The sequence below is a fragment of the Vidua macroura genome, chromosome 18 (genome assembly GCF_024509145.1).
Source record: "Vidua macroura isolate BioBank_ID:100142 chromosome 18, ASM2450914v1, whole genome shotgun sequence".
NCBI lineage: Eukaryota > Metazoa > Chordata > Aves > Passeriformes > Viduidae > Vidua > Vidua macroura.
The window spans coordinates 9,702,290-9,725,298 of NC_071588.1; the positions used below are offsets into that span (position 1 = coordinate 9,702,290).

The following is a 23,009-nucleotide window of genomic DNA, read 5'->3' on the forward strand; positions in this document are numbered from 1 at the left end:
GGAGTGGGGCGTGCGTGTGCGCGATGGAGGGTTAGACTCAATTTGGATATGTTGTAAATTGGCTTGTCTTGAAAAATAAACAGGAATGGGGAGGGATAGGAGTAGGGATTTTTTAAAATATATATATTAACTTTTTTTTTTTTTTTTTGTGCCAGCGGCTGGGCTGGGAGCGCGCTCCCCGGCGGAACGGAGCGATCCCCGCCGGCCGGGGCTGCCGCCCACCCCGCTCTGCTGTCGCTGGGGCTGGGGCAGCTCGTTTCTAATCTTCGGAGGGAGCGAATATAAAAGAGGAATTTATTAGCTTTCAGGCCATCAGAGGAATAAACATTGATTTTATTGACCTAATTATGGGCCAAATGACTCCTTCCATCGATCACGTAAAATACTTCATTTGGAGAAAACCAGGCGCAGGCGCCCGGAGGCGGGGAGGAGAGCGGGTGGATGTGCTGCAAGAGGGGGAAAAAAGCAAAAGCTCGAAAATGTATGGAGAGGTTTTAATGCAGTTAACGTGCCTGTCGCGCTGGAGCTCAAGCCCTGTCTCCTAGACGTTATAGTGCGGATGTTTTGCAAACTAAAGCTTTTATGTCGAATTCCAATCCGGCCAGTCAATTTGGCTAAAATAGCATTAAAGAAATGGACAGCAGTTTATTTATATTCCCCACACACACGCTGTATTTTACAGACAGAAAAGAATTACTTGAAATGTATTTTACAAGCACAGGACAACACGTCGTTTCAGCCCGAGAGCAGCGATTTCTCGTAATTAGAGTAGGCTCGACACTAATAAAGAAGCAAACAGGCTCTTTTTTATGCTTAAACCCAGCTACTGTCCCCGGCGCTTTGCTGCGCGGTGGGATCGTGGTTGGGTGATGGGAGCGGGCGGTGGGCGCACCTGCCCTGGGAAGGAGGCGGCGAGGGGCGACCGGCTCCTCTCCTGGTCTGATTCGGAGGAGCAGGGCTCATAAAACGCGAATTTTATTTATTTTATTTTTTCTTGGTGGGTGACAGTGAGACGTGACTTTGGATTTATTTGCTCGAGGGTTTTTTTTTGGCGCGGGGTGGTCACTGTATTTCGGGGGAGGAGGTGGTACGGGATGAGAGATGCTTTTGGCAGGGTGTTTGCTCCCTTCTTATGTCACCTGAAATATTAGATCTCGTACACCTTCACCCAGCCTTCAGTCTGGAGGGGGAGGGTGGGTATTTTTAGTCCAGCTGTTTTAAAGAACGGATCTTTCCCTTCCCGGTCCCTAAGTTTAGCTCAGCGCTTCTCTTGCTCCGCCGCGTTATTCCTCCCTCTTGGCGAGCTCAGGAGCTGCTAATATTGGCGGCCAAACTCTGACCGCCAGGATCTGAACTTTCCCCCATCCCCTTCTCCCTCCTTCCTCACCACCCTCCCCCGGGACAGGTTATCCTGCGTCACCCGCGGGTTCCCGGCGCGGGAGCAGGGATGCTGTGGCCGTGGCTCGCGTTGTCTCTCAGCCCATAAATGCCTGGCTGTCACTTCCAAAAGCTCTTTTATTGCGATCCGTTCGGATGAGCGGTGCCACTGCTCCAGCCGCTGCCCTATTCCCGGGCGGGGCCGGGCCTGGGGGTGCCCCGGGCCGGGTCGGGGGAGCCGGGCCGCCCAGGTGAGCTCCGCTCCGGCAGGTGAGAGGCGGTGGCCGCGGCGCCATCCCGTGGCCGGAGCCCACGGAGCCTCCGCGGGGCGAGCCCGGCCCCCGGCGGGACCCCCGCGCCCCCTCCCCGCCCGCGCTGGGAGCGCGGCGCTCCGCCGGCGTTCACCCCTCCCTCCTTCCCTCGCTCCGTCTCATTAAGATAGGGCTTTATGCAGAACATCTGTAAGGGAAGGCAAAATAAATGACAACACTTTTACACCACTTCCTACTTAACTTCTCTTTTTATGTGGCTGCTCTGGATTTTCCGACGCTTTGTACTGCTCGAATCTTGTTTGGATGTTTGTACATGTAATACTCTGCCCACTCCAGCTCTTGGGACGGGCTTGTCTTGTATGTTCTTTTTCTTTTCCCCCTCTCCCACCCCCGTCCCAGTGTGCAGAGGCTTCACAATCTGCTCTGCTTACTTCGCGGTCGGGGGACGAGCAGCAGGATTTGTGAGCCAGGGCAGGGACAAACGGCTCCACAAGTGTCGGACATTAATCACACCTTGTCTTTGCAGAAGGTGAGCTCCAGGCACTGTGCACCCACTTATTCGCTCTTCAAATCCCCCCTTCTCCTTCCAAGCCGTCGCCTTCCTGTCTCCACTGAACAGCATTTTTCCCTGACCCGGGGTCCGGACAATTGTCCTAATGGTATTTAAAGAAAACAAGGATTAAACATTCATTAATGCTTTTCCCCCTTATTTATACTGTAACATCAGAAAGTTGAGTGCCCCGCTCTCGGAGTGTGTGTCAAGCCTCACTCTAAGGAGAAAAAAAGCTGTTTAAGGTGGGTGGCTCCCACGGACCACGACATGATTTGGGCTCCTGGGTACTCCTGATGAACAAGGAACCAATTTTCGGGGGGAATTAACGCTCCCAACACCCCCGAGAAGCGGTACAAAATGAGCAGAAAGTAGCTGTGCTCTGTGAGAGGGCATTTCCTTTCTTATCCCGAGGATTAGGAGCGATGCCCCGTCTGTTTTATCCTCCCCCATCTCCCATCTACCTGGAATCATTCCTTCCCGCCGCCGCTTTTCCGAGATCGCTTGTGAGCATTTTAGCTTTCCCTTAAGCCCATGCCATTAAAGAAGCGGCTGAAGCAACAGGTGAGCAGGGAATTTTCAGGGGTAGGAGGTGGCGGCCGGTGGCCCCGCGGGGGCTGCCGGCACCGAGCCGCCCAGGCGCGCATCGACCGCGGGGAAAGATGCTCCGCGCCGCGGAGCCCGGCGCCGGGCCGAGCCCGATGGCTCCCTAGCAAAACCTCCTGCGGGAAAAAAAAAAAAAAACCCAAACCTTTCCCCTCTAACCCCGGTTAGAGCAAGGGGAAGGAGCCGCTCCGGGAAGCGCAGCAAGAGCTGCACAAATGCAGTTTACACCTGCGACACGGGGCTGGTTGTATTCTGCTCCGCTCGGCTTTAATTGGAAATCTTTTCCGTCTGCCCCAACTCCCGAATCATCTGGGTTTAATAAATTTTCGCAATACTCCTGCTGCTCCAGAGAAACGCTGTGGCAGAAGCCGGCTCTGCCCGCGTTTCTGAATCCCAGCAGAACAGTAATTACCGTAGGAGCAAGAGTGGCCTGGGACTTGTTTTTGGTCCAGGGGAAAGGACGAGGAGACGAGGAGAGAGAAACCTGGCCGTGAAATGGGGGCTGTAAAGCTTAGAGATGTATATACACACACATGCATGTATGTACAGAAAAGCAAGGAGCAAGTGCAAGATCGAAAGCAGAGCCCAGCTTTGCTGCAGCCACGTGTGCCATTAAAAGCAAATAATTCAAAGTACTTTTAAACTATAAAAACATGGGATCTTTCCCCTTCTATTACTTTTTTTTTTTCTTTCGGGGGGCACGGGGGAAGAAGGATACAGATCCCGTCTCCCCTTCTCAGATGACCTCGAAGGACCGGTTTTTTCACTTTCCCATGTGTGCGCGTTTGCGCTTTCCGGAAATCAATCTGAAGTTTGTTCAAAATACTAAACTAAAATAAAACTGCGCTACAAAACCTCCCACGCCCCAGAGACAGAGAGGAGCCCCTGATTTATTTTTCTGCTTTTTTTTTTTTAATTATTATTATTTATTTCCGTCTTGTCGTGCTCCCCACGGAAATGATCTCCGGAGGGTTTTGCTGGATCGTGCGTGGATGTGTGAGCGTGTAGAGGAGATTTTGGTGAAGCGCAGTGGGAGCCGGTGCCCCGACAGGCCGGGGGCTGGCGGCGGGGCTGTCAGCATCCCCTAAAGCAGGGCTGAGGGGCTGAACTACTGGCTCAGCCCCCGCGGGAAGGTGTCCCCTGGCAGTGGGGACAGCTGGGAAGCAGTAGGGAAGAAGGAGAGGACTTTCTCGGTCCACCACACCCTGTGGAGTGGCGCTCCGAGGGACCCCGCAGCCCCCTGCCCTGCACGTCGAGTGACAGTTTCAGGCTGACCAAAGCGGTCAAGTTTTTTAGAGGAATTTGACGCTACCCAAAAGTTTCCCAGGGCTGAGCTGGCACATTTCGGCCGCCTTTTGCAGCTCCCGTTTGAAGGGATGGCGGGTGAAGCCCTTCCCTCGCCCTTCGCAGGCAGATGCCAAGGGTCAAACGCACAGAGGGGCTCCACGAGAGGAAAAAAAAACCGTTCCCAGCCTTCCCCTCCCGCCCCGAACCTCCTAACTAGGACATTGAAAAAAAAAAAAAATAAAATAAAGCTCTTCCGTCTTTCACACAAAAAAAATATTGGTGGAGTTTGTTAATTTTTTTTTTTAAGCTGGGGATAATTTAGGATTTATTTCACGCTAGAAGGGAAGAGCGAAATGAAGTTGTTGGGAACACGGTCACGCTGTGGGTGCCCACGGCTGCGCCCCGAGCTCCTCTGCTGCCCAGATGCGCGGGGAACATCCACCTTTAGCAGTTTTCAAGTCCTGCAGCCCATGGCGAGAGGCGCTGGCGGGAGAGAGCGGTGCCGGTGCGGGGTCCCGCTGCCCGCAGGGACGCGGCTCTGCCCCGGCCCGGCCGCTCGGGGCCGGGGGAATTCGCTTGGGCACGTCAGAGGCTCGGGGCTGGCAGGAGTTGTCCGCTGCCTCCTCGTCCCTTTCATGTATGCCCTGCCTTGGGGTGTGCGTGTGGGGGTTACAGCTCTTTAATTGAAACCTAGTAAGGAAAATAGTAATGGATACCAGGCTTCGATGGAGAATACGTGTCCGCGGCTGCATGGTGAGTGTTAGTTCAGCAGACTTTAAGAAGCCGATTCTTCTTCCCTGTCATTTCTTTATTGACAGCAGCCCCTATTAGATTTACCATGTCCTTTTGCAACAGCTGGTCCTCCCCCCGCCCGAGGTATCAATCGATGACCGGGTGACTTGGTGGCATCTTGAAGAAAACGGGAGCAAAGTGTGTGTCAGTGGCGGTGCCAGAGGCTCCCACTCCCCTCCTTGACCTGCAGCCCAGCGTCTGCGTGTGCCCGGTGCTGCTCAGCACCTCCCGGGCTCCGGCCCCGCTCCGAGCCCCGGGGGCAGCTGCGCCCGCCCCGCCAGGCCGGGGGCGCGGAGGAGACGCCCGGGGGGCGTGTGGAGATGGGAAAGGCTCCGGTTCTGGGTTGTTAAAGAACACGGCTGATGGTCAAAGCAGATAAAATCGGTTTCTTTGCCGGGTGCTCTCGAGTGCCTTGTTCTACTGGGTCTGCGGGGAGGTGGGGGGGCAATGCCGCGTCTGGAGAGCTGGAGGGCTTCTGCGGGAGGAACCGGCGCTCCTTGGCCCTCTTGTTGTGTTGTGTGTGTGTTTAAATAATTGAATAAACCTATCCACTCATTCTCTCTTTCTCTCTCGCACGCAGAGACACAAAGACAGCATTGAAAAGATAGATCTGTTTGACTATAGGAAAGGACAATTAGCGCGACTTCCTGAGCGGCAAACTGGATGTATGGCTTGGGTATTAAAAAAAAAAAAAAAAAAAAAAAAAGCCTTATCCAAATAGTGAACTCTATTTACAATTTCTGCTCGGCCAACGATGGTGGAAGCAGAAGAATGGGTGTAGAGAGGGCAAGGGAGGAAATAGGGCTTTCATTTTGTTTCTGCCAGCAGCACACTGGTGAGAAGAACAAGACCAGGGGGTGGAAAGGGTCGCTGGATCTGTGAGTGCAGAGGGTGTTGGTTTGTGGCAAGCAGAAGCTGAATAGTGCAAAAAGGGCTCAGAAACGGTAAAAAGGGATGTGAGCCTGGGAGGGAAGAGGTCCAGCCCCAAACCCTGCTGTGCCCTGACATGCCTTGGTCGGTGAGGCTGGGCCTGGCCCGAGGCAGAGGGGAGAGCTGCAGCAGGCAGCTCTGGGTGCTCCTTTATTTTCTTTTCCAGTCCAGGACAAAGTGGAGGCAACTGGAGAATGTCAGAGCAGCCGGGATGGGGATGAGATGAAGGCAGGTCTTGTGAGGAGGGGAGGAACCGGGGCAGGGCTGGTGATCTGAGCACCCTGATGTTTTGGGCTTCCACTGGAGCCAGCAGCTGGCAGGATCCCGACCAGGCTCTGGGTGCCCAGGAGGAGCGAGGGGAGTTGGGAGCTGTGAAGGGCTGCTCACTGCCAGCTTGGTGGTGACCCCGTGCTGGGGGACAGCACTGCCTGGCCCCACAGTGGCTCTGTCACACTCAGTGCTGCTCTGCTCCCACCAGGCTGGGCCACGAGCAGCCTTCCCCTGAGGATTGCATCCCAGTGAGAGGTGGTGGAGGAGAAACCTCTCCAAGTGGTGCTTTCCTCTCTTTTTTCCCCCAGTATTACAACAAGCAATGCTGTCTCTGGGCTTCCCCCAACTCTGCAAAGCCCTCACCTCGGTTGTGTTGGGAAGGGGGCCTGATCCCCCTGGTGGGGGATCTTCTGTTCAGACATTTGGGAATGGCCCCTTTGATTGCAGTGGGACACGATGGGGCTGAGCCTGCTCAGAGGGAGACATGGGAGATTTAATTCTTGATACTTTTAATGCCTCACAATGCTTTTTTAGACTCTGGCAGGTTATTTTTAAAAGTTTTTGGGCCAGACTTTCCATGAAATCCAATTTGCAGTTGGAGGAAGTGTTCTGCCAAAGGGCAAGGCAAAGAACTGCTACAGTGATTCCCCACTCTCCCCATAGCAGTTTGTATGATCCAAGTGTGTGGACGAGCTCCCTAAGGGAGCTGCTCCATTACACTTGTGGCCTGCAGTGCCACTCTGGGATGGATCTGTGTCAACACGGCCCCCATCTCCTGACACCTTTTGTGGGGCTGGGGAAGGGCCTGCCCGGGGCTGGGCACACTTTCCCTGGGAAGAAGCGTGTAATCACCACTCCCCAGATGCCCCCCGTGCTCCAGCCAGTATTTACTGCAAACCTGCCAAAGTAAACCAGCCCGCTGCGTTTTATTTCGGATAAACACAGCGTGGCCACGCTGGGGTGTTGCCTTCTGAAGGGCTGGAGACGGAGCAGAGGTTGCATTGCCGTGGGAAAGGGAGGGAGGAGAGGGATAAATGCTGCAGGATGCAGAGCTGCTGGCAGGCAGGATGGGTCTGGGCCCCTGGGGATGCTTGGAACAGGCAGTGCGATAAGGAAATGCATAGATAGGATGCAAAACCCCACTTAGGCTGTGCACGTTGGCCCTGCTCACCATGCACCGAGGCTTGTTCTTTCCTGCAGAGCACCCAGCTCATAGAGGGGGTGTCAGGGACACCTCAGGGGCTGCTGTCGGAGCGGGGATTGGCGGTGTGCCCCAGGGCACGAATCCCTCCCGGTGCCACACACCCAGAGCGCATCTCCGCAGAGGCCGTGGAGCACACACAGCCCCTCCACGCACGCACACACGCCTCGGAGCTGCTCCCGCAGGCCTGGGAGAGGACGTGTGGGCCCGAAAGCTGGGCTGCCTTTATTTTCCTCTCGCCTCCTTCCTCCAGCTGGCTCTTCAGGCCACCGGGAGAGAGCCAAAGCCTCTCTCCTCCCACACCTCCAACACATACGCACGGGGAATGCTCGCTGCAGCGCCGAGCTCTCGTGCAAACGCTAAAAGTTGCTTAGGAGGGTGAAATCCGAGGAAGCGGAGCTCTCCCAGCCGGTCAGCCACCACAGACCCGGGGTCTGGATCCAACCGGGGAAAACCCATCGAGGTGCTGGCGATGGTGGAGTGAAGAAGAGCTGGGGAAGGTGGGAGCCGCTCCCCCCGCCCTGGCCTTTAGCTCTTGAGCTACGAGATTAGAGAGCCCCGGCCTGGCTGCTCTCCGGGGAGACAGCAGAGACCTTTCATGCCTCTTTGAAGAGCCAAGATAGTGTCGGCCTTGGTGCAAGCCCAGGCTGTAGACAGGCCGGGAGGCGCGGGGGCAGCCGGCTATCTCAGCGTGCTATCACCCTGGCTCCCCCCGCCACCAGCCCCATTCCCACCTCCACCCGCTCCCGCTTCACCGTCAGCCGCCCTGATCTCTTTTTTTTTTTTTTTTTTTTTTTTTTTTTCTCCTTACTCCCGTACCATCCCTTCGCTTTGCCATTCATTTCTGCGGGTCTCCTTATTTATTTACTTCTGCGTCTCGCTTATTTATTTCAGGCAAAGAGGAGGCTAACAAGTAGCTGGAAGCACTGGCCAATATTTAACTAAGATGGCTGGCCATCAGGTCCCTTTTGTTTGCTTGCAAATTAATCATCCAGCGCGCAGTCGGCGCCAGGGTAGATTTATCACACACAGAAGGGGGAATGAGGCGGCCGAAGGGAGACAAAGACTGTTCGCACCTTCCCGCTTTTGATCTTAGATTAGTGCAGCCTCCCTTCATAATACGAGTCTCCGGGGGGCTTCGTCGGGGAGGTCACTCGGAACTGGCGGAAGTTTGCACGCCATTAGACAGACGCTGGAATTGGAAATCATAAGCGGCAAACATTTTATTTTCCTGCGCGGGTGGGTGCGGAGCGCGGCGCAAGGTGCGGGGCAGGCTCGGAGGGCGGCAGCGACTCCGGTTTGTGCCGCGGCGCCGAGGGCGCGTTCCGGCGGGGCGGGCGCGGGGGCCGGGGCGCGGCGGGGCCGGGGGCGGCAGCGCTTGTCCCGCGGGAGCCCGCGGGCACCTCCCGGTCGCCGTGAGAGAGCGGCGGCCCGGTTGGGGTAAATTGCAGCAAACTTCTTGAGGCCGCCGGGCGTTTGCTGTGGAGGCTGATAAAGGGAAGGCATAGGCTTTGGGGGTTCCCACCGCGGCAGGAGCCCGAGAACCGGTTCCGAGCAGAGGTTGGAAAGACTCGCTCTCTCGGTCGATAAGCAGCCGCACAGCGCAGCCGAGCGCTGCGCTGGTAACCAGGCTCCTGGCTTCGTGAAACACATCAGACTTCTCCCCCCTCATCCTCTTTGAACGCATTACTCCCGCTTCCTTTCCTCCCTCCTCCTCTTTTCACCCCCACCCCCGACTAAAGGGGAGATATTTTGGTGAATGCAAAGCGATCCTAGACGCTGGTTACTACAGGGACTTCACCAAGCTGGCGCCAAGCGCTCTTAACCATGTGCGTCAAAAATGCAATGTTAGAAGAGCTAATCACTTTAGAGGTTCCGCTCCCATCTGCGCGCAGCCAGCGCCGAGCCCCCGCGCTCCCCCGCTCCGCTCCCGGAGGATTATCCTCCCCTGTTTAAAGCAGGGTGGGGGGCGTCAGGAGATTCCCCCCTCCCTCTCCAGGGCAGGGTAGTGATTCGGCACCTCCCAGCGCTGGGATACCCTGCCTGACACGCGTGGGCGCTCCGTGCACTGCATGGCCACGACACGCACAGTCACAAGCCCCCTCTTGCTGCCCTGCACTGTCACACACCCATTCCCAGCAGCACCCCCCCCCCCGAAAGGAATATATCTCCCCAGAAACTTCCCAGGTGGATCCTGCCCGGCTCTTCCCTCTCCGTGGGGTCGGATCAGACCCACGCGTGACGCCTTCCCCGGGGGGTGGCTGGCTCCATGCGAGCCCGGGTTAACCCGGAGCTGGGCCCCCCCGCCCGGCGCTGCCCCGGCCCGGGCGCAGGGAAAGCCGCACTTCCCGTCTCCTCCCCGCGCACCTCGTGGAAGAGGAGGGGTGTGGGAGCGTAACCCTGTCGGCGCCGGTGCCAGCCGAGTGGCCTTAATCGGCAACGCCAAAGAAAGAAAGAAAAAAGGAATAATAAATACATTAAAATCCCATTTTCCAGCGGCCTCCCGCTTCCCTGCGCGCACCCGCCTCGATCAGCAGCCGCCGGGGCCGGAGCTGAGCCAGCGGCGGCCGCCGCCCGCCCGCCGCAGCCTCCAGCCGCCCACCACAACAATAATAACGGCGGCCGCGGCCGCTGGGGCGGCCGGAGCCGAGCTCCGAGCGGGGGGAAGAGCCGCAGAGCCACCCCCGAGCCACGGAGCTCACCCCCAGATTCGCGGGGGGAAGGAAAGCGCCCGGCTCCCGGCCTGGAGGTGTCGTTTAAAGAAAGCAACTTTGCCGGGGAGGGGAAAAACAGCGCGGGGGCAGCGGCAGGGGGGTGACACCAGCCCGGCGGCTGCGGGGACCGGCGGCAGCCGCGACGCGGCGGGGATGGGCGTGCGGCGCGGCGGCCTCCCGAGGTGGCTCCGGGCCGGGGGGGACACAGGGGGACCCCGCTACGGTACCGGCGGCGTTTAGGGAAGGGGGGCACGCAGCTTCGGACCCCCCGACCGCCACGGGTGGAGGCCCCCCCGCTGCCGGCGCTCGGGAAGCTCCTACCGGGGGAGAGCGGCCGGGCAGTGCCCGGGCTGCCGGGGCGGCGGGAGGCCGGGGCCGGGGGGCGAGGCGGCCCCCAGCACCCCCCTAGAGGCGGGCGCTGCCGGCCCCTTCCCTCCTCCCTCCCTGCTCCCTCCCCTCTGATCATGTTGACATATTCACACGGCCCGAAGTACTAGTGATGCTTTGCTGCAGCGTTACAGTTTCCGACACCTTCTTTTTATAACTCGGCGCTGTCCCCCTCCACCCGAGCTGTCAGAACCCCGCCTATGGAGCCTCACAATTGGTCCGAAAGCGTCAAAGAGCCAATCAAGGCGGCTCCAGCTCCCCTGTAACCCACAACACATCCCTACGATCGGGTGCACGCAGAGCACAGACTCACAGGGAATTCTCAGAGCCGAGAGGCTCCTTCTCCCTCTCTCTTCTCTCTCTTTCTCTTTTTCTCTCTTTCTCCCTCCCCCCTTTTTCTCTTCCTTTCTCTTTCCCTCTCACTTTCTCTCTCTTTTATGGAGACAACAATATAATTCTGCCAGATTTTTTTTTTAAGGCACAGCGAAAGAGAAAGAAAGGGGGAAAAATAAATTAAAAAAAAAAAAAAAAAAAAAAAAAAAGGAGGAGGGTGAAAGAAAGAAGAGATCCTGATGGAAATCAGGGCACCCTGACCAGCTCCTGCTTGGGGAGTGAGGAAGGCGAGGCGGAAACGAGATTTCCCTACAAGTTTTTGCTGCTGAAGGTTGCTCAGGAGCCTTCCTCGGCCGGCGAGGGGGGGTGGGTTTGTTTGCTTCTTTCTGCTTTCCCTCCTTCCCCAGCCTCTGCTCTGCAGCCTGAACGTACGGAGGAAAGGTGGAGGGGTGGGGGGGAGGGCGAAGAGAGCCAGCCACCCAAAAAGAAAACCCAGCTTCGAGCCGTCACCGTCCGCCACGGAAGAAGAGAAGGGGGATTGGGACTAAGAGAAAAAAAGAAGGAAAAAAAAAAAAGGATTTCGGCTCGTCCAGCTCTTCGGCGGCAACAGGAGCAGACAGCGAACCCGGTGGATTTTTTTTTCTTCTCTTCTTCGGCGTTTCTTTTCCAGCACAAGGACTTCCACTCAGGAAAAAAACGCAAACAACTAAAAAGTAAAACAAAGCCTCAGAGACCGAACACGAGAAAAAGCAAGACTAATAATGAACAATCCTGTTAATCCGCTGTCCCGAGGGCTGGGGATGTGCCCCGGCTCGGGAAGTTGTAGGCTGTAGAAGTTCTGCCTCTCCCTCATGTACTGTGCTGTTTAGGGCTTGTTTTCCCCAACCTTTTTTTTTTAAAAAAATTTTTTTTGGTGCTTTATTGCTGTTATTGTTATTATCTTAATTTTTCTTCTTCGTGATGTGCTGTTAGAAACCACTCCGGGACTACTCCAGCAGTAGGAAGACCGAGGAGTGGAGTGGATGAATTTACCGATGAGAGATCCAGTAATCCCTGGGACAAGCATGGCTTATCATCCCTTTTTACCGCACCGGGCACCGGACTTTGCCATGAGCGCTGTGTTGGGACATCAGCCTCCCTTCTTCCCGGCTCTGGCTTTGCCTCCCAACGGGGCGGCCGCCCTCTCCCTTCCCGGGGCTCTGGCTAAACCCATCATGGATCAGTTAGTGGGGGCTGCAGAGACTGGCATTCCCTTTTCTTCCCTGGGTCACCAGGCAGCAGCCCATCTGAGGCCTTTAAAAACTCTGGAGCCAGAAGAAGAGGTAGAAGACGATCCGAAAGTGCATCTGGAAGCTAAAGAGCTTTGGGAGCAATTCCATAAAAGAGGCACAGAGATGGTGATTACCAAATCGGGAAGGTAGGTCTGGGTCTGGGGTTCGTGCCTTTCTCCCCCCCCCTCCCCCCCGTTCCCCACCCCTCAGTCTCTGCACCCCAGCAGGGCAAGGCTCTCTCTCCGGCAGTTTCCTCCGTAAACCTCCTTTCACCTGCAATTATGGAAAGCTTTAGGCAGCTGAAGATCCCAGCCCGTCTGGGGCACCAGGCTGCCGGGAAAAGCCCAAGCGCGACCCGGCCCTGCTGAGCATGTGCGTGTGCAGGGGGTGAGAGGGTCCCTTCATGGTTCAGTAGCTTAATGCTTGCTGGAGAAGACTGGGAGCAGGAAGAAAATAATTTGGGGTTGGCAAAGGGGCTGGCCTGGTTTTCAGCCTCGCTACACGCAGTTTTTCTTCCTTAAGAAAGGGGAATGAAGGAAAAATCCTTTGGAGAGGCGCCTGGCTGCTGGTGGGGCAGGAGGGAAGATAGGCTCGGTGTGTCAGGCTGTGCCTCTGTCTGTGCTGGGATCTCGGCTGGGTTTGTGCTGACTGATTATGTCTGAAAACGTACAGAAAAGATGACAAAACTCCCCAGCCGTCCTGCAGCCGCTGCTGGAGTGGCAGGGAAGGGTTTGCAGCTCTGCTCTGCCTATCCCTATATTTATGTAACCTTCACGTGGGAATGAATGAACACACACGGCGCGTCCACGCTCGGCATTTCTGCTTTTTATAGGTTTACCCGTCTGAAATCTCTCTCTATATTCGCTACTCATTGACATCTGGACTCTTTTACAACTCTATCTACTGCTGTGATGATACGTAGGGTGAAAACCTCCTTTGCACCCGGGTGTTTTTCTAAGGGGCTCTCTGAGAAACCTCCCAAACTCTCCACATGTGATTTGCCAGGAGAATTACTCGAGGAAGCCACTCCTGAAAAGTCTTCTTAGATGGCCTTCAGCTGCCTTGCTGGAGCTTCGCCTATTTGCAAAGCACCAGTTGCAGGCTACGGGCTCAGGGGAAAAAATAAATAGAAGCCTTAAAAGCAGCAAGGAGAAAAAAAAAATTCTCCTCGCCCGTTTTACTGCTTTCCCGAAGTTTTTTCTGTTAATTGTGGTCAAAAGTTTTTGCGTGAAAGCCTCGGCCAGTATTAAGAGCTCTTACATGTTGCAAAGTCATGTGTTTCCTTTTAAGTTGAGATTTGCTGAATGCCAACCACTCGATATAATAAACAGCAAATTTGTGGTATCCTGTTGCAGTTTGGAGCCGGACCTGGGAGCGGAGGGGAGCGGGGTTTGCAGAGAACCCTCGGCACACGGGGGATCCCCAGGTGGCCGGAGAGCCCCGGCAGCCCTCGCTGGGGGTTTTTTATTCTCGCCTGCGAAGTTCAAAACACCTCACTTTATCGGGAGGTTGGGTTGTAATAGTTCAGACGATTTATTTTATCGGGGTGCGATCAGCTCGCATTTCTTTGTTTAGCAGGCAAAAAGGAAACTAATGAGGGATCAGAGAGCCCCAAATGGGCCTTTGCTGTTTAGGAATGGCAGCGAGAGGTAGGAGTCTGCTGATTTCTAGGGAATGCGTACCTTTCCCATCCAGGGACCATTTTCTCCTGCAACTTTTAAGCATTTGAGAAACCTTTTCGCTGGGGGCGGGGTGGGGATGAGGAGAGGAAACCTTTTTGCTGGACACAGACTTACTCTGCTGCTTTTGAGAGCTGAAGAAGTTGCTTGGTAGACACGCTACCAAAATTCAGAAGCTTGTTTAAACGCTGTAATTAATTTTATTTTATTTTTCTCTTGTCTTTTCTTCCCCCCACTTCCTCCCTCCCCCCTCTGCCCATAGGAGAATGTTTCCTCCATTTAAAGTGAGATGCACTGGACTGGATAAAAAGGCCAAGTACATTTTATTGATGGATATTGTGGCGGCTGATGATTGTAGGTACAAATTCCATAATTCCCGGTGGATGGTAGCCGGCAAGGCTGACCCTGAAATGCCAAAGAGAATGTACATCCACCCGGACAGCCCGGCCACCGGCGAACAATGGATGTCCAAAGTCGTCACCTTCCACAAGCTGAAGCTCACTAATAACATCTCTGACAAGCACGGATTTGTGAGTGCCTTTTACACCTTCCTTCGCCCCCCTTTTCCCCTCCCTCGCCACCCGGCCGGAGCGGGGGTCCCGGGGGGGTGTGCCCGGAGCACGGCGGCTCCTCGGCCGGGCTGGTCCCGCTGGCAGCTCCAGCGGGTGGCCAAAATGCGGGGAAAACGGGGAAAAGGATCTCCCCACGCACCCGGAGACAGGCATTTGCCCGGTTTATAACAGTCCCTGATTTTTCCTCCTGCTGGGGTCAGGATTAAAGCCTGGAGTTTGCTCTGTAACCTCCCCGTGCCATGCAGCGTTAACTTTAGGGATACATTTCCAGCGCAGAGCAACTCGATATTTCTCAGAGCTGCGGTGACTTTATATATCTATATATATTTTTAATAAAGTCGATCACACTTTCTAAGCGTAGGAAAACGATATGCATATGTGTATAAAGGGCTTAAAGGCCTAAGTACGCAAACGTTTAAATCTATATTAATCTGGATAATGTAAAGCAAGCCGGAGTGAAAATAAACAGGGACTAAAAGCAGAGGTCAAGTTGCCCATTCATGTCTATCCACTCCTTTACATTTACCGGGTGTGCAGAGATAAAAACTTACCCTGAGAGTGAAATCAAACAAACCTGCTGATAAGTGCTCTGTCGATGCTGGCCATTTCTTTCTATTCCTGGGAAAGCCTCCGCCTCGGAGCCGGGGCTTGCTGGTGGTGGCCGCGGCCGGGGGATCTCTAATGTGCTGAAGATTGCATTTGCTGCTGTGATTTGATTAGACGATACATTTTTGCCGTTCGCAGAAGGCCTTAAGTGAATTGGGGCACGCAATTAGACCGAGCCGAGGCTCTCGTGGTGGTGTTGCAACTGTAGCTGCTGCTCCTGCTTTACTTGATTTTATTTTTGTTTTACACTTTGAAATCAAAAGGCGTTGCTGCCGGAGCCCAAACAGCTTCTCCCCCTCTCCGAGCAGAGCTCTGAGGGGATTCCCCCCTCTCTCCTCTCCTTCGAGAGGTCCAGCGAGAGCCTAGCCCCGGCGAGCTGGAGCTGTCAGTACTTTTAGTTGGATGCTGCGAGGCATGTGCGTGTGTTTGGAGTGTGCTTGGCAGGGAGGAGGAGTGAGGGGAGGAAGGAGAGGGAAGGCAAATTAGGAGGAGAAAGTGCCGATGGCTGGGGGAAATGCTGCTCCTGCTGATCGTCTTCTTTCCCCCCCCCCTCCTGCCCTCTCTGCTGCCGGCCGCTGCCCCCCACCAGACCATTTTAAACTCCATGCACAAGTACCAGCCCCGGTTCCACATCGTCCGAGCCAACGATATCCTCAAGCTTCCTTACAGCACGTTCAGGACCTACGTTTTCCCGGAGACTGAATTCATCGCAGTGACCGCATACCAGAATGATAAGGTAAGGAGATTAAGAGAGGATTTGTTTTACGTGTTTTGGCTTTTAACAGAACTTTTACTCTGCATTGTTCCCTTAAAACTCCCGAAGCCCATCCTGCTCTTCTCTCTCTCCCCTCCTTTATCTTTTCCCCCAAAACCTCCTTGATCCAACTTCGGGAAGGCGCTGGGGGAGGGGGTCGAGCACTCTCCTAATACCGACCTCGGGGAAGGCAATTAAAAGGAGGGAGGACTGGGGGTGAGGGGGAGAATGTTTAGAGGTTTTCTACCATTTTTTTCCCCCCCAGTATATCTCCCCAGTATGAGGAAAGGGATGGGGTGGGGTTTGCTGCTATTAGTGTGGATTTAATCTAAGATGCATCACGGAAAAAAAAGTAATAAAAAAGACTCGGCTCTGTGTGTCGAAAGACAGAGTAGGGAGAGCAGCGGGGCTGAGATTTTGTAATTCTTCCTGGCCTTTGTGCTGTTTTAGCTCCTTTAACAGCAATTGGCAATAAGGCTGGAGCGCACGTCTGGTTTCTATTATTATTATATTATGATATTTTTTTTTGCATCCTGCAGTGTTTTATTATTTTTTGTGGTGCAGAAATATGCTCTGGTCAGAGAGGGGTATCTCGCTTGAATTTAGCTGGAAGGGCTGAAAAAGCCCGTGTGAGAAAGTTTTGCAGCGCTGCAAACGTTGCCTTTCCATTGCTGCTGGTTTATTGTCACTTGCGATGAAGGTGGTATATTTGGGAGAGTGGCAAACGGCGAATTTACGATTATTAAGTCAAGTGGAAGGAAGCGAAGGAGCCAAAAAAGGGGCTTTGATTTTTTTGTTGTCTGTGAATTACAGCTTTGCGTTTGCGTGTGTTCAGCGCAGAGGCTCTGGATGCGCAGCGCCCGCTCGCTGCAGCTCCCCTGTGCCCCTCTCTGCCCCTCACATCCTTCACCGTAAAAAACTTGGGGGTGAAAAGGGGGGGGGTCTGTACCCTTCTGCCCTCCGTTTCCAAAAAACCGCTTCCCCCTCGGGGCTCGGGCTATTTCTCTCTCTCTGCAGCCAGGCACTTGCAAGGAAACTGAAAGAAAATGAGTGTACAGAGAGTAGACTTTGCTTTGGGACTTTATCAGCAGGGCTGGCCGCCCCGGTCTATCAGCTGGGGGCGGCTCGGCTGAAGGACAGAAATGAGCATATTTGTGTGATTGCCATGAAATCGGCCGGGAAGCGGCGTGCGGAAGCGGCGGGGAGCCCTCGGCTCGGCGCGGGGGGAGCAGAAGGCACGGCCGGGAGCACCTGGATTAAAAGTCCCGCTGGTTTTAGCAGTGGCGTTTTCCTGCTCCCTCCTGCTCCCGTGTGTGCGGCGGGGGGTGACTCAGGAGCCAGGGCCAGTCCTGCCCGCGCTCGGGCGCAGGCGGGGTTTCCTTTTCGGGGTCATCCTCTGCTCCTAAATTGGGGGGTCGCTGTGCTTCCAGCCCGGCCCGAGACCGGGAATGGAGCGGCCGGGAGGCGGCATTCCCGTTCCCACTGCTCGCATCCTGTTCCAGCGGGGTGAGCCCCGGCCGGGCTGTGAATTCGGCTCCGTGCATTGTACGCGCGGGCACCCGGCACTTGCGGGATGCCCCGCACCCCCCATCCCTCCCAACAGCCATTCCCTGCCATAACCTGAACCCCGAGGATACCCAAACCGAGGAACTTCCACATGCACCCCCCCAAAAAAATGAACTGGCTCCTGGCACCCCTGGCGCCCCAACACACACGGAGCATAATGCGATTATATAAAGTATTTTATTATAGCAAGGGGGTGGGTATGATTCCTTTGCGGTTTAATTATGGTATTTAAAGAGTTTTAAGCACAGGCATAACGTGCATGGATCTCATTGCACAGCTCAATTCATTCCGATGCGGTGGCAGCAACACGGGGCTCTTTCATTGCCACCACGGTCCAGGTCAGCGGCCAGCCCGGCGGGGGACTGGGGGCGAGCTGCCTCCAAACAGCTCAGGAGAACACATGGATTCACCCAAAAACCAGGCACCTTTGCCCCCTGCCCTGTCCTCCTCCTGCCAGCACTAGGGGAACTGGGAAGAGTAGGGTTTGCTGTTGTTTTATAATACAAAAATCTCCTTATTCTGCCTCAACCCCCCGGCTATTTTTTTTTTTACTCTCTATCCTATAGATCACGCAATTAAAAATAGACAACAACCCATTTGCTAAAGGTTTTCGGGACACCGGGAATGGAAGAAGGGAAAAGAGGTGAGTCTGGCTTGATTCTTTACAGGCTCCTCATTTGGTTTTCATGTGTTAAGCTCAGAACACGAGCAGAGGTCAAAATCACCTTGCCTTGCCTCCAAACCACACTTCCCCCCGCCAAAATCCATAAGGATCTTGGTGTTAATAGCGTCAAACGGATTGCATGGGAATTCTTTCCTGCTTTCCACGTTTAGTTTTCACATCACAGGGGATGACTGGCCAAAGGGAGTGCAGTACATTAAGCAAATATTGCTAGGAAAAAACTTTCCCTTACAAAATTGAGAGAGAATATTACAGTGTAGTTTGGGTCTGGGACTGGAGAAGAGGGACAAGTGAGGGCTGAGCACTGCTTGAATCTCCTCTGGCGCTTTTCTGGGGACTGTCTGGAAAAGAGTAAAATGGAGGAGAAACACAGAAATAAACACAGAAATGGAGGAGAAACGCAGATATGGAGGAGAAACACAGAAATAAACTGTTTGGACAGAGGTATCTCATGAATATGGAAGTAATTAATGATAGAAGATTCTTCATTTTTTCCAAAAGCAGCAGGACTGAGTTTGTGCCCCAGGTAGGCAGACAGAACTCATTATAATGGGACTCAAGACTTTCATTTTTAATGTAAGAAGAAAATACATGGGGGAAAAAAGCTACAATTTTTTTTCCTTTAATGGGGGATATGTCTGTTTTGTTGCGTTACAGGAGACAGGATATTTTAGCCATTTGAACAGGGGTTTAGATAATGAATAAATAGATCTATTTCTCCTTTTTCAAACCAACAACAAAATAAAAAAGTGGGGGGAACGTGGTGTAAACCAAGAAGCCTCTCTCCCTGCCCAGCACACACACAAACATGCACACGCCAGCTCCTCTTGTCCATCAGTGTGAAAATAAAGCCAGCGCTGGAGCCACAGGACGGAAATGATTTCTAATTTCTCTAAATATAAATAGATTTTTTACTCCGGGTTAATTGTTGGTGAAAAGATTACATAAAGTGCCTAACAAAATAACCACTTCCTAGCAATCTTAGCAACCATTAAAATGGCTCATATCTCTGGAACATCCTTGCCTTTTAAAAGCTAATCTCCAGGGAATGCTTCCCTCTCCCCTCCGCCCCTTGTCTTTAATATCAGCCCTCGCTGAGGAGCTGCTCACGCTTCCAAGAAATCTCCTCTCATTAGCAGCCAAGCCCTGCCTGCCAGAAACGCGCTCTCCTCCTGAGGGGGCCGCGGCTCTTAATTCCCCTGTGCTACTCGTGCCCCAGTAGGAGCTGCAGGAGGGGCTGGGGAGCAGGGGGGTCCCGGGGGGCACCGGGGACCCTCGCCCAGCGGGTTCTGTGCCCGCAGGAAGCAGCTGACCCTGCAGTCCATGCGGGTGTACGACGAGAGGCAGAAAAAGGAGAATCCCACCTCGGACGAGTCGTCCAATGAGCAGACGGCCTTCAAGTGCTTTGCCCAGTCCTCCTGTCCTGCCGTGCCTGCCGTGGGCACCTCCAGCCTCAAAGGTGAGAGCTGTGGCCCCTGGTCTCCTCTGGGAGACCCTGGGTGCCCGCTCTGTGGTGGCACATCCTGGCCTGTACCACTGCCCTCTGGCACTGGCCTGTTTTCCTTCCTTCCTTCTTTCCTTCTCTCTTGCCTTCCTTCCTACCTCTTCCCTTCTTTTTTCATGTTTTGTCTCTTTGCTCTCTTCTCTCTATTCTTTCTCTCTTTAGGTTTTCTGCTCTCTCTTTCCTTCTTTCCCTCACTCTTCTTCTTGTTTCCTTTCTTTTTGTCTTTCTCTCTCCTCCCTTCTCCCCTCTCACTCTTCTCTCTCTGCCTTCCTCACTCTTCCTCTCCTTCTCCCTCTCCCCCCCGGCCTCCCTCTCCCCTTGCTGCACATTCATCCCTCCCCTCCTTGGTTCAGAAAGGAGCCAGCTCCAAGTCAAGGGAGCAAAGACAGACCACGGGGCAAAAGTTCAAAACTGGAGTCACTCCATTAATATCCCTCACTGAATCTGTTACCAGAGGAAGGATCTTTCCCCTGGATACAGTCGCGAACTTTGTTATAGAAAAGTCACCCTGGGTTTCTCCGCGCGGGGCTGGGAGCTGTCTGCAGCTCTCTCGTATGTATCAATCCATCCCGGGCGGGGGGGCAGGGGGAGGAGGAAACAACCTCTTTTTTGTAGTTGCTTTACTCGTTTTTTTTAAAGGCCTGCCGAGCTGAGGGGAGGGGAGCTGGGAGGGGACCCAAAGAGCAAAGCAGAGCTTCGCACCTGGGGCGCTGAAATTAGGAGATGAAGTGCAGAGGAATCCAGCGAAGCCGTGCATGTGTTTGGGGAGAAGGGGGGCCCAGGGGTTGATGAAGACGGCTGCGGGGTGTCTCTGTGTGCGTTTGCAAAGTTTGCCCGTTAAAAGGGATGAAAACTTTGGAAAACTTCGTAGGAGACACATCCCCAAGGCCCTTCAGCCTTGCCCCGAGGTTGCTGCTGTCCCTTTCCTTCTCTACCCCCGCTGTAGCCAGGGAGGGAAGGGGGGGTCCCTGGGGGCTCCGGCAGCCCCGGGGAGCGGAGCCGCTGGCCCCGGGCCCGCCCGGCTGGGGGGTCGCTCCTCTGGGCCGCTGCTTTGTTTCGCAGCCAATTTTGCTGCGTTGTGTAAAACTCGGGCTGGCTTGGATGGGGCGGGCGGTGGGAGCCGGGGGCTGTATTTATTTATATAATAATAAAAAAGGGAAGTATTTCCACACAAACCTCTGGCCGATCAGGAAGCGTCTCTGCCCCCTCTCTCAGCCCGGTGGGGATTTCGGGATGTGCAATGCCGATCCCAGCCCCGGGCCCCCTTTGTCTTGCAGATCTCTGCCCCAGCGAGGGAGACAGCGATGCAGACAGCAAAGACGATCCCTTGCTAGAAGGAAACGAGTCGGGCAAAATCAGCACGACCACCGCCGCCACCCCAGCTCCGGCCAGCTCTGCTGCCACCGCGGGGGACGACCCCCGGGACAAGGGCGGCAGCCCCTCCAAAAGCCACTTCTTCCCCGGGGACTCGGCAGGGAGTCGGAGCCGAGAGAGGACTGAGAAAGCCCCTCCGGACTCCCGGCACAGCCCGGCTACCATCTCTTCCAGCACCCGGGGGGGAAGCCTGAGCGGCGAGGAACTGAAAAGCCCCGTCAGGGATGGCCCCAAAGTAGATGAGAACCGACTGCTGGGGAAAGAGCCCTTCACCCCCCTGACGGTGCAAACCGACAGCACGGCCCACCTGAGCCAGGGACACTTGCAGAACCTCGGCTTTCCCCCTGCCCTGGCCGGCCAGCAGTTCTTCAACCCGCTGGGGAACGGGCACCCGCTGCTGCTGCACCCCGGGCAGTTCGCCATGGGGGGAGCCTTCTCCGGCATGGCCGCGGGCATGGGGCCCCTCCTCGCCACCGTCTCCGGGGCGTCCGCCGGGGTCTCGGGACTGGACAACACGGTCATGGCCACGGCGGCGGCCCAGGGACTCTCGGGAGCATCGGCGGCTGCTTTGCCTTTCCATCTGCAGCAGCACGTCCTGGCTTCACAGGTACTGCATTCCCCCCGCGCCGCCCCTCCGGGCCGGGGGCTCCGAGCCTGGGGACGGGGGAGGGCAGCGGGCACCTCCTTTAAATTCCCCGCTTCGATGTCCCCCCCACTGCCCCTCTCAGGGGCCAGTCACAGGGCTTGGCGGCAAGTCGGAGGAGGGAAAGCTGTGGGCGGGGTGGGTGGCCCGGCGTGATCTCCCCGAGCTCTCCCACCCTCCCGGCTGTCGTGCAGAGCCCCGCAGCCCCGATCGCCACCGGGGCAGGGCCGGGTGCAGCCCGGCGCTGTGGGGCGCGTCCCGGCCCGCGGAGCGGAGCCGCTGGCGGGGGGGATGTGCCCGGGGCTGCCCTGCGGAGCGGGATGGGGGGCGGACCTGCGGGTAAAGGGCGCTTGCCCCAGCGCAAGAGAATCCCCCGGTGAAGGGGAGGAGTGGGGGAGAGACCCCGCGGCCATTTGGCCCCCGATGGGCCCGGCGGGAGCGGGGCGGTGCAGGACAGAGCCCGGGCAGGGTGTGCCCCGTCGTGCACGTGTTTTTGGCCTGGGCAGCGGGAGGACAGCTCTCCATCCCGCTGGCAGCTGCGGGCGCGGGGGAGCACCTGGCGCGGGGCTGCCGTGCGGCATCGCCGCGGTGAGCGTGCGGGCCGGTAACCCTTTCCTCTCTCTCCTCCCCTCCCGCAGGGCCTGGCCATGTCTCCCTTCGGCAGCCTTTTCCCCTACCCCTACACCTACATGGCGGCGGCGGCCGCCGCCTCCAGCGCCGCCTCCAGCTCGGTGCACCGGCACCCGTTCCTGAGCGCCGTGCGGCCGCGGCTCCGCTACAGCCCCTACCCGCTGCCCGTGCCCCTGTCGGACGGCAGCAGCCTCCTCACCACCGCCCTGCCCGGCCTGGCCGCCGGCTCCGGCGAGGGCAAGGCGGGCGGGCTGAGCGCCAGCCCCGGCTCCGTGCCCCTGGACTCCGCCTCGGACCTCACCAGCCGCTCCTCCACCCTCTCGTCCGGCTCCGTGTCCCTGTCCCCCAAGCTGGGCGCGGACAAGGAGGCGGCCACCAGCGAACTGCAAAACATCCAGCGCCTGGTCAGTGGGCTCGAGCCCAAGCAGGACAGATCCCGCAGCGGCTCCCCGTAACCCCCGGCCTCCGGGAGCTCATTTCAAATCAGTCTCGCAGTGCACTTTGTTTGAAAGAAACCACATCCTCCACCCCGCGAGTGTTTGTTTTTTACCCCCTTCTTTATTTTGGTTTCTTTTTTCCCCTCTTTCTGTTTTTTTTTTTTTTAACATATAAAATCCCGCGGCGTTGTGTGCGTGCTTAGCAACAAAAAGGTATCTGGTGGAGCAGGGAAAAAGGGTCGGGGATGGGGGAGCGCTGGGTCGGAGGCTCCTCACAGAGATCGAGGCACCAGTGGGGTTTGTGGCATCCTCCTTTTATTTTCTTTTTTACCAGTGTAAAAAAAAAAAAAAAAAAAAATAAAACCCCAAACCAAAACACACCGGAAAAAAAAAAAAAGAAAAAAAAAAAAAAAGAAAAAAAGACCTAAAAGAAAAAAATAAAACAAAAAAAATCAAACAAACTTACGAATAAAAATTAAGTAAGAGAAGTGATTTTTTTTTCTCTCCGAAAGAAAAGCGTGTAAGTAACTCGCGTATTGGTTCTTCAACAGTTGTTTCCTGGGCGGGTTGTT

General features: G+C 55.5%; 1 protein-coding gene across 3 annotated transcripts in view; it reads left to right on the forward strand.

The window, feature by feature from the left end:
• TBX3 (T-box transcription factor 3) overlaps window positions 1-22,527 on the forward strand; it is a 148,256-nt gene extending 125,729 nt beyond the window's left edge. For 2 of the 3 annotated variants that reach the window (XM_053993717.1, XM_053993718.1), the window contains 6 exons: window positions 13,932-14,199; window positions 15,437-15,583; window positions 17,734-17,810; window positions 19,151-19,308; window positions 20,631-21,334; window positions 22,009-22,527. In XM_053993717.1, the coding sequence (XP_053849692.1) occupies window positions 13,936-14,199; window positions 15,437-15,583; window positions 17,734-17,810; window positions 19,151-19,308; window positions 20,631-21,334; window positions 22,009-22,455 (1,797 nt within the window). In that variant the 5' untranslated portion in view covers window positions 13,932-13,935 and the 3' untranslated portion in view covers window positions 22,456-22,527. Of the gene's footprint in view, window positions 1-10,907; window positions 12,137-13,931; window positions 14,200-15,436; window positions 15,584-17,733; window positions 17,811-19,150; window positions 19,309-20,630; window positions 21,335-22,008 lie in introns of those variants that run through there. The other variant, XM_053993716.1, reaches the window with a different exon arrangement.
• Window positions 22,528-23,009: the final 482 nt, after the last annotated feature.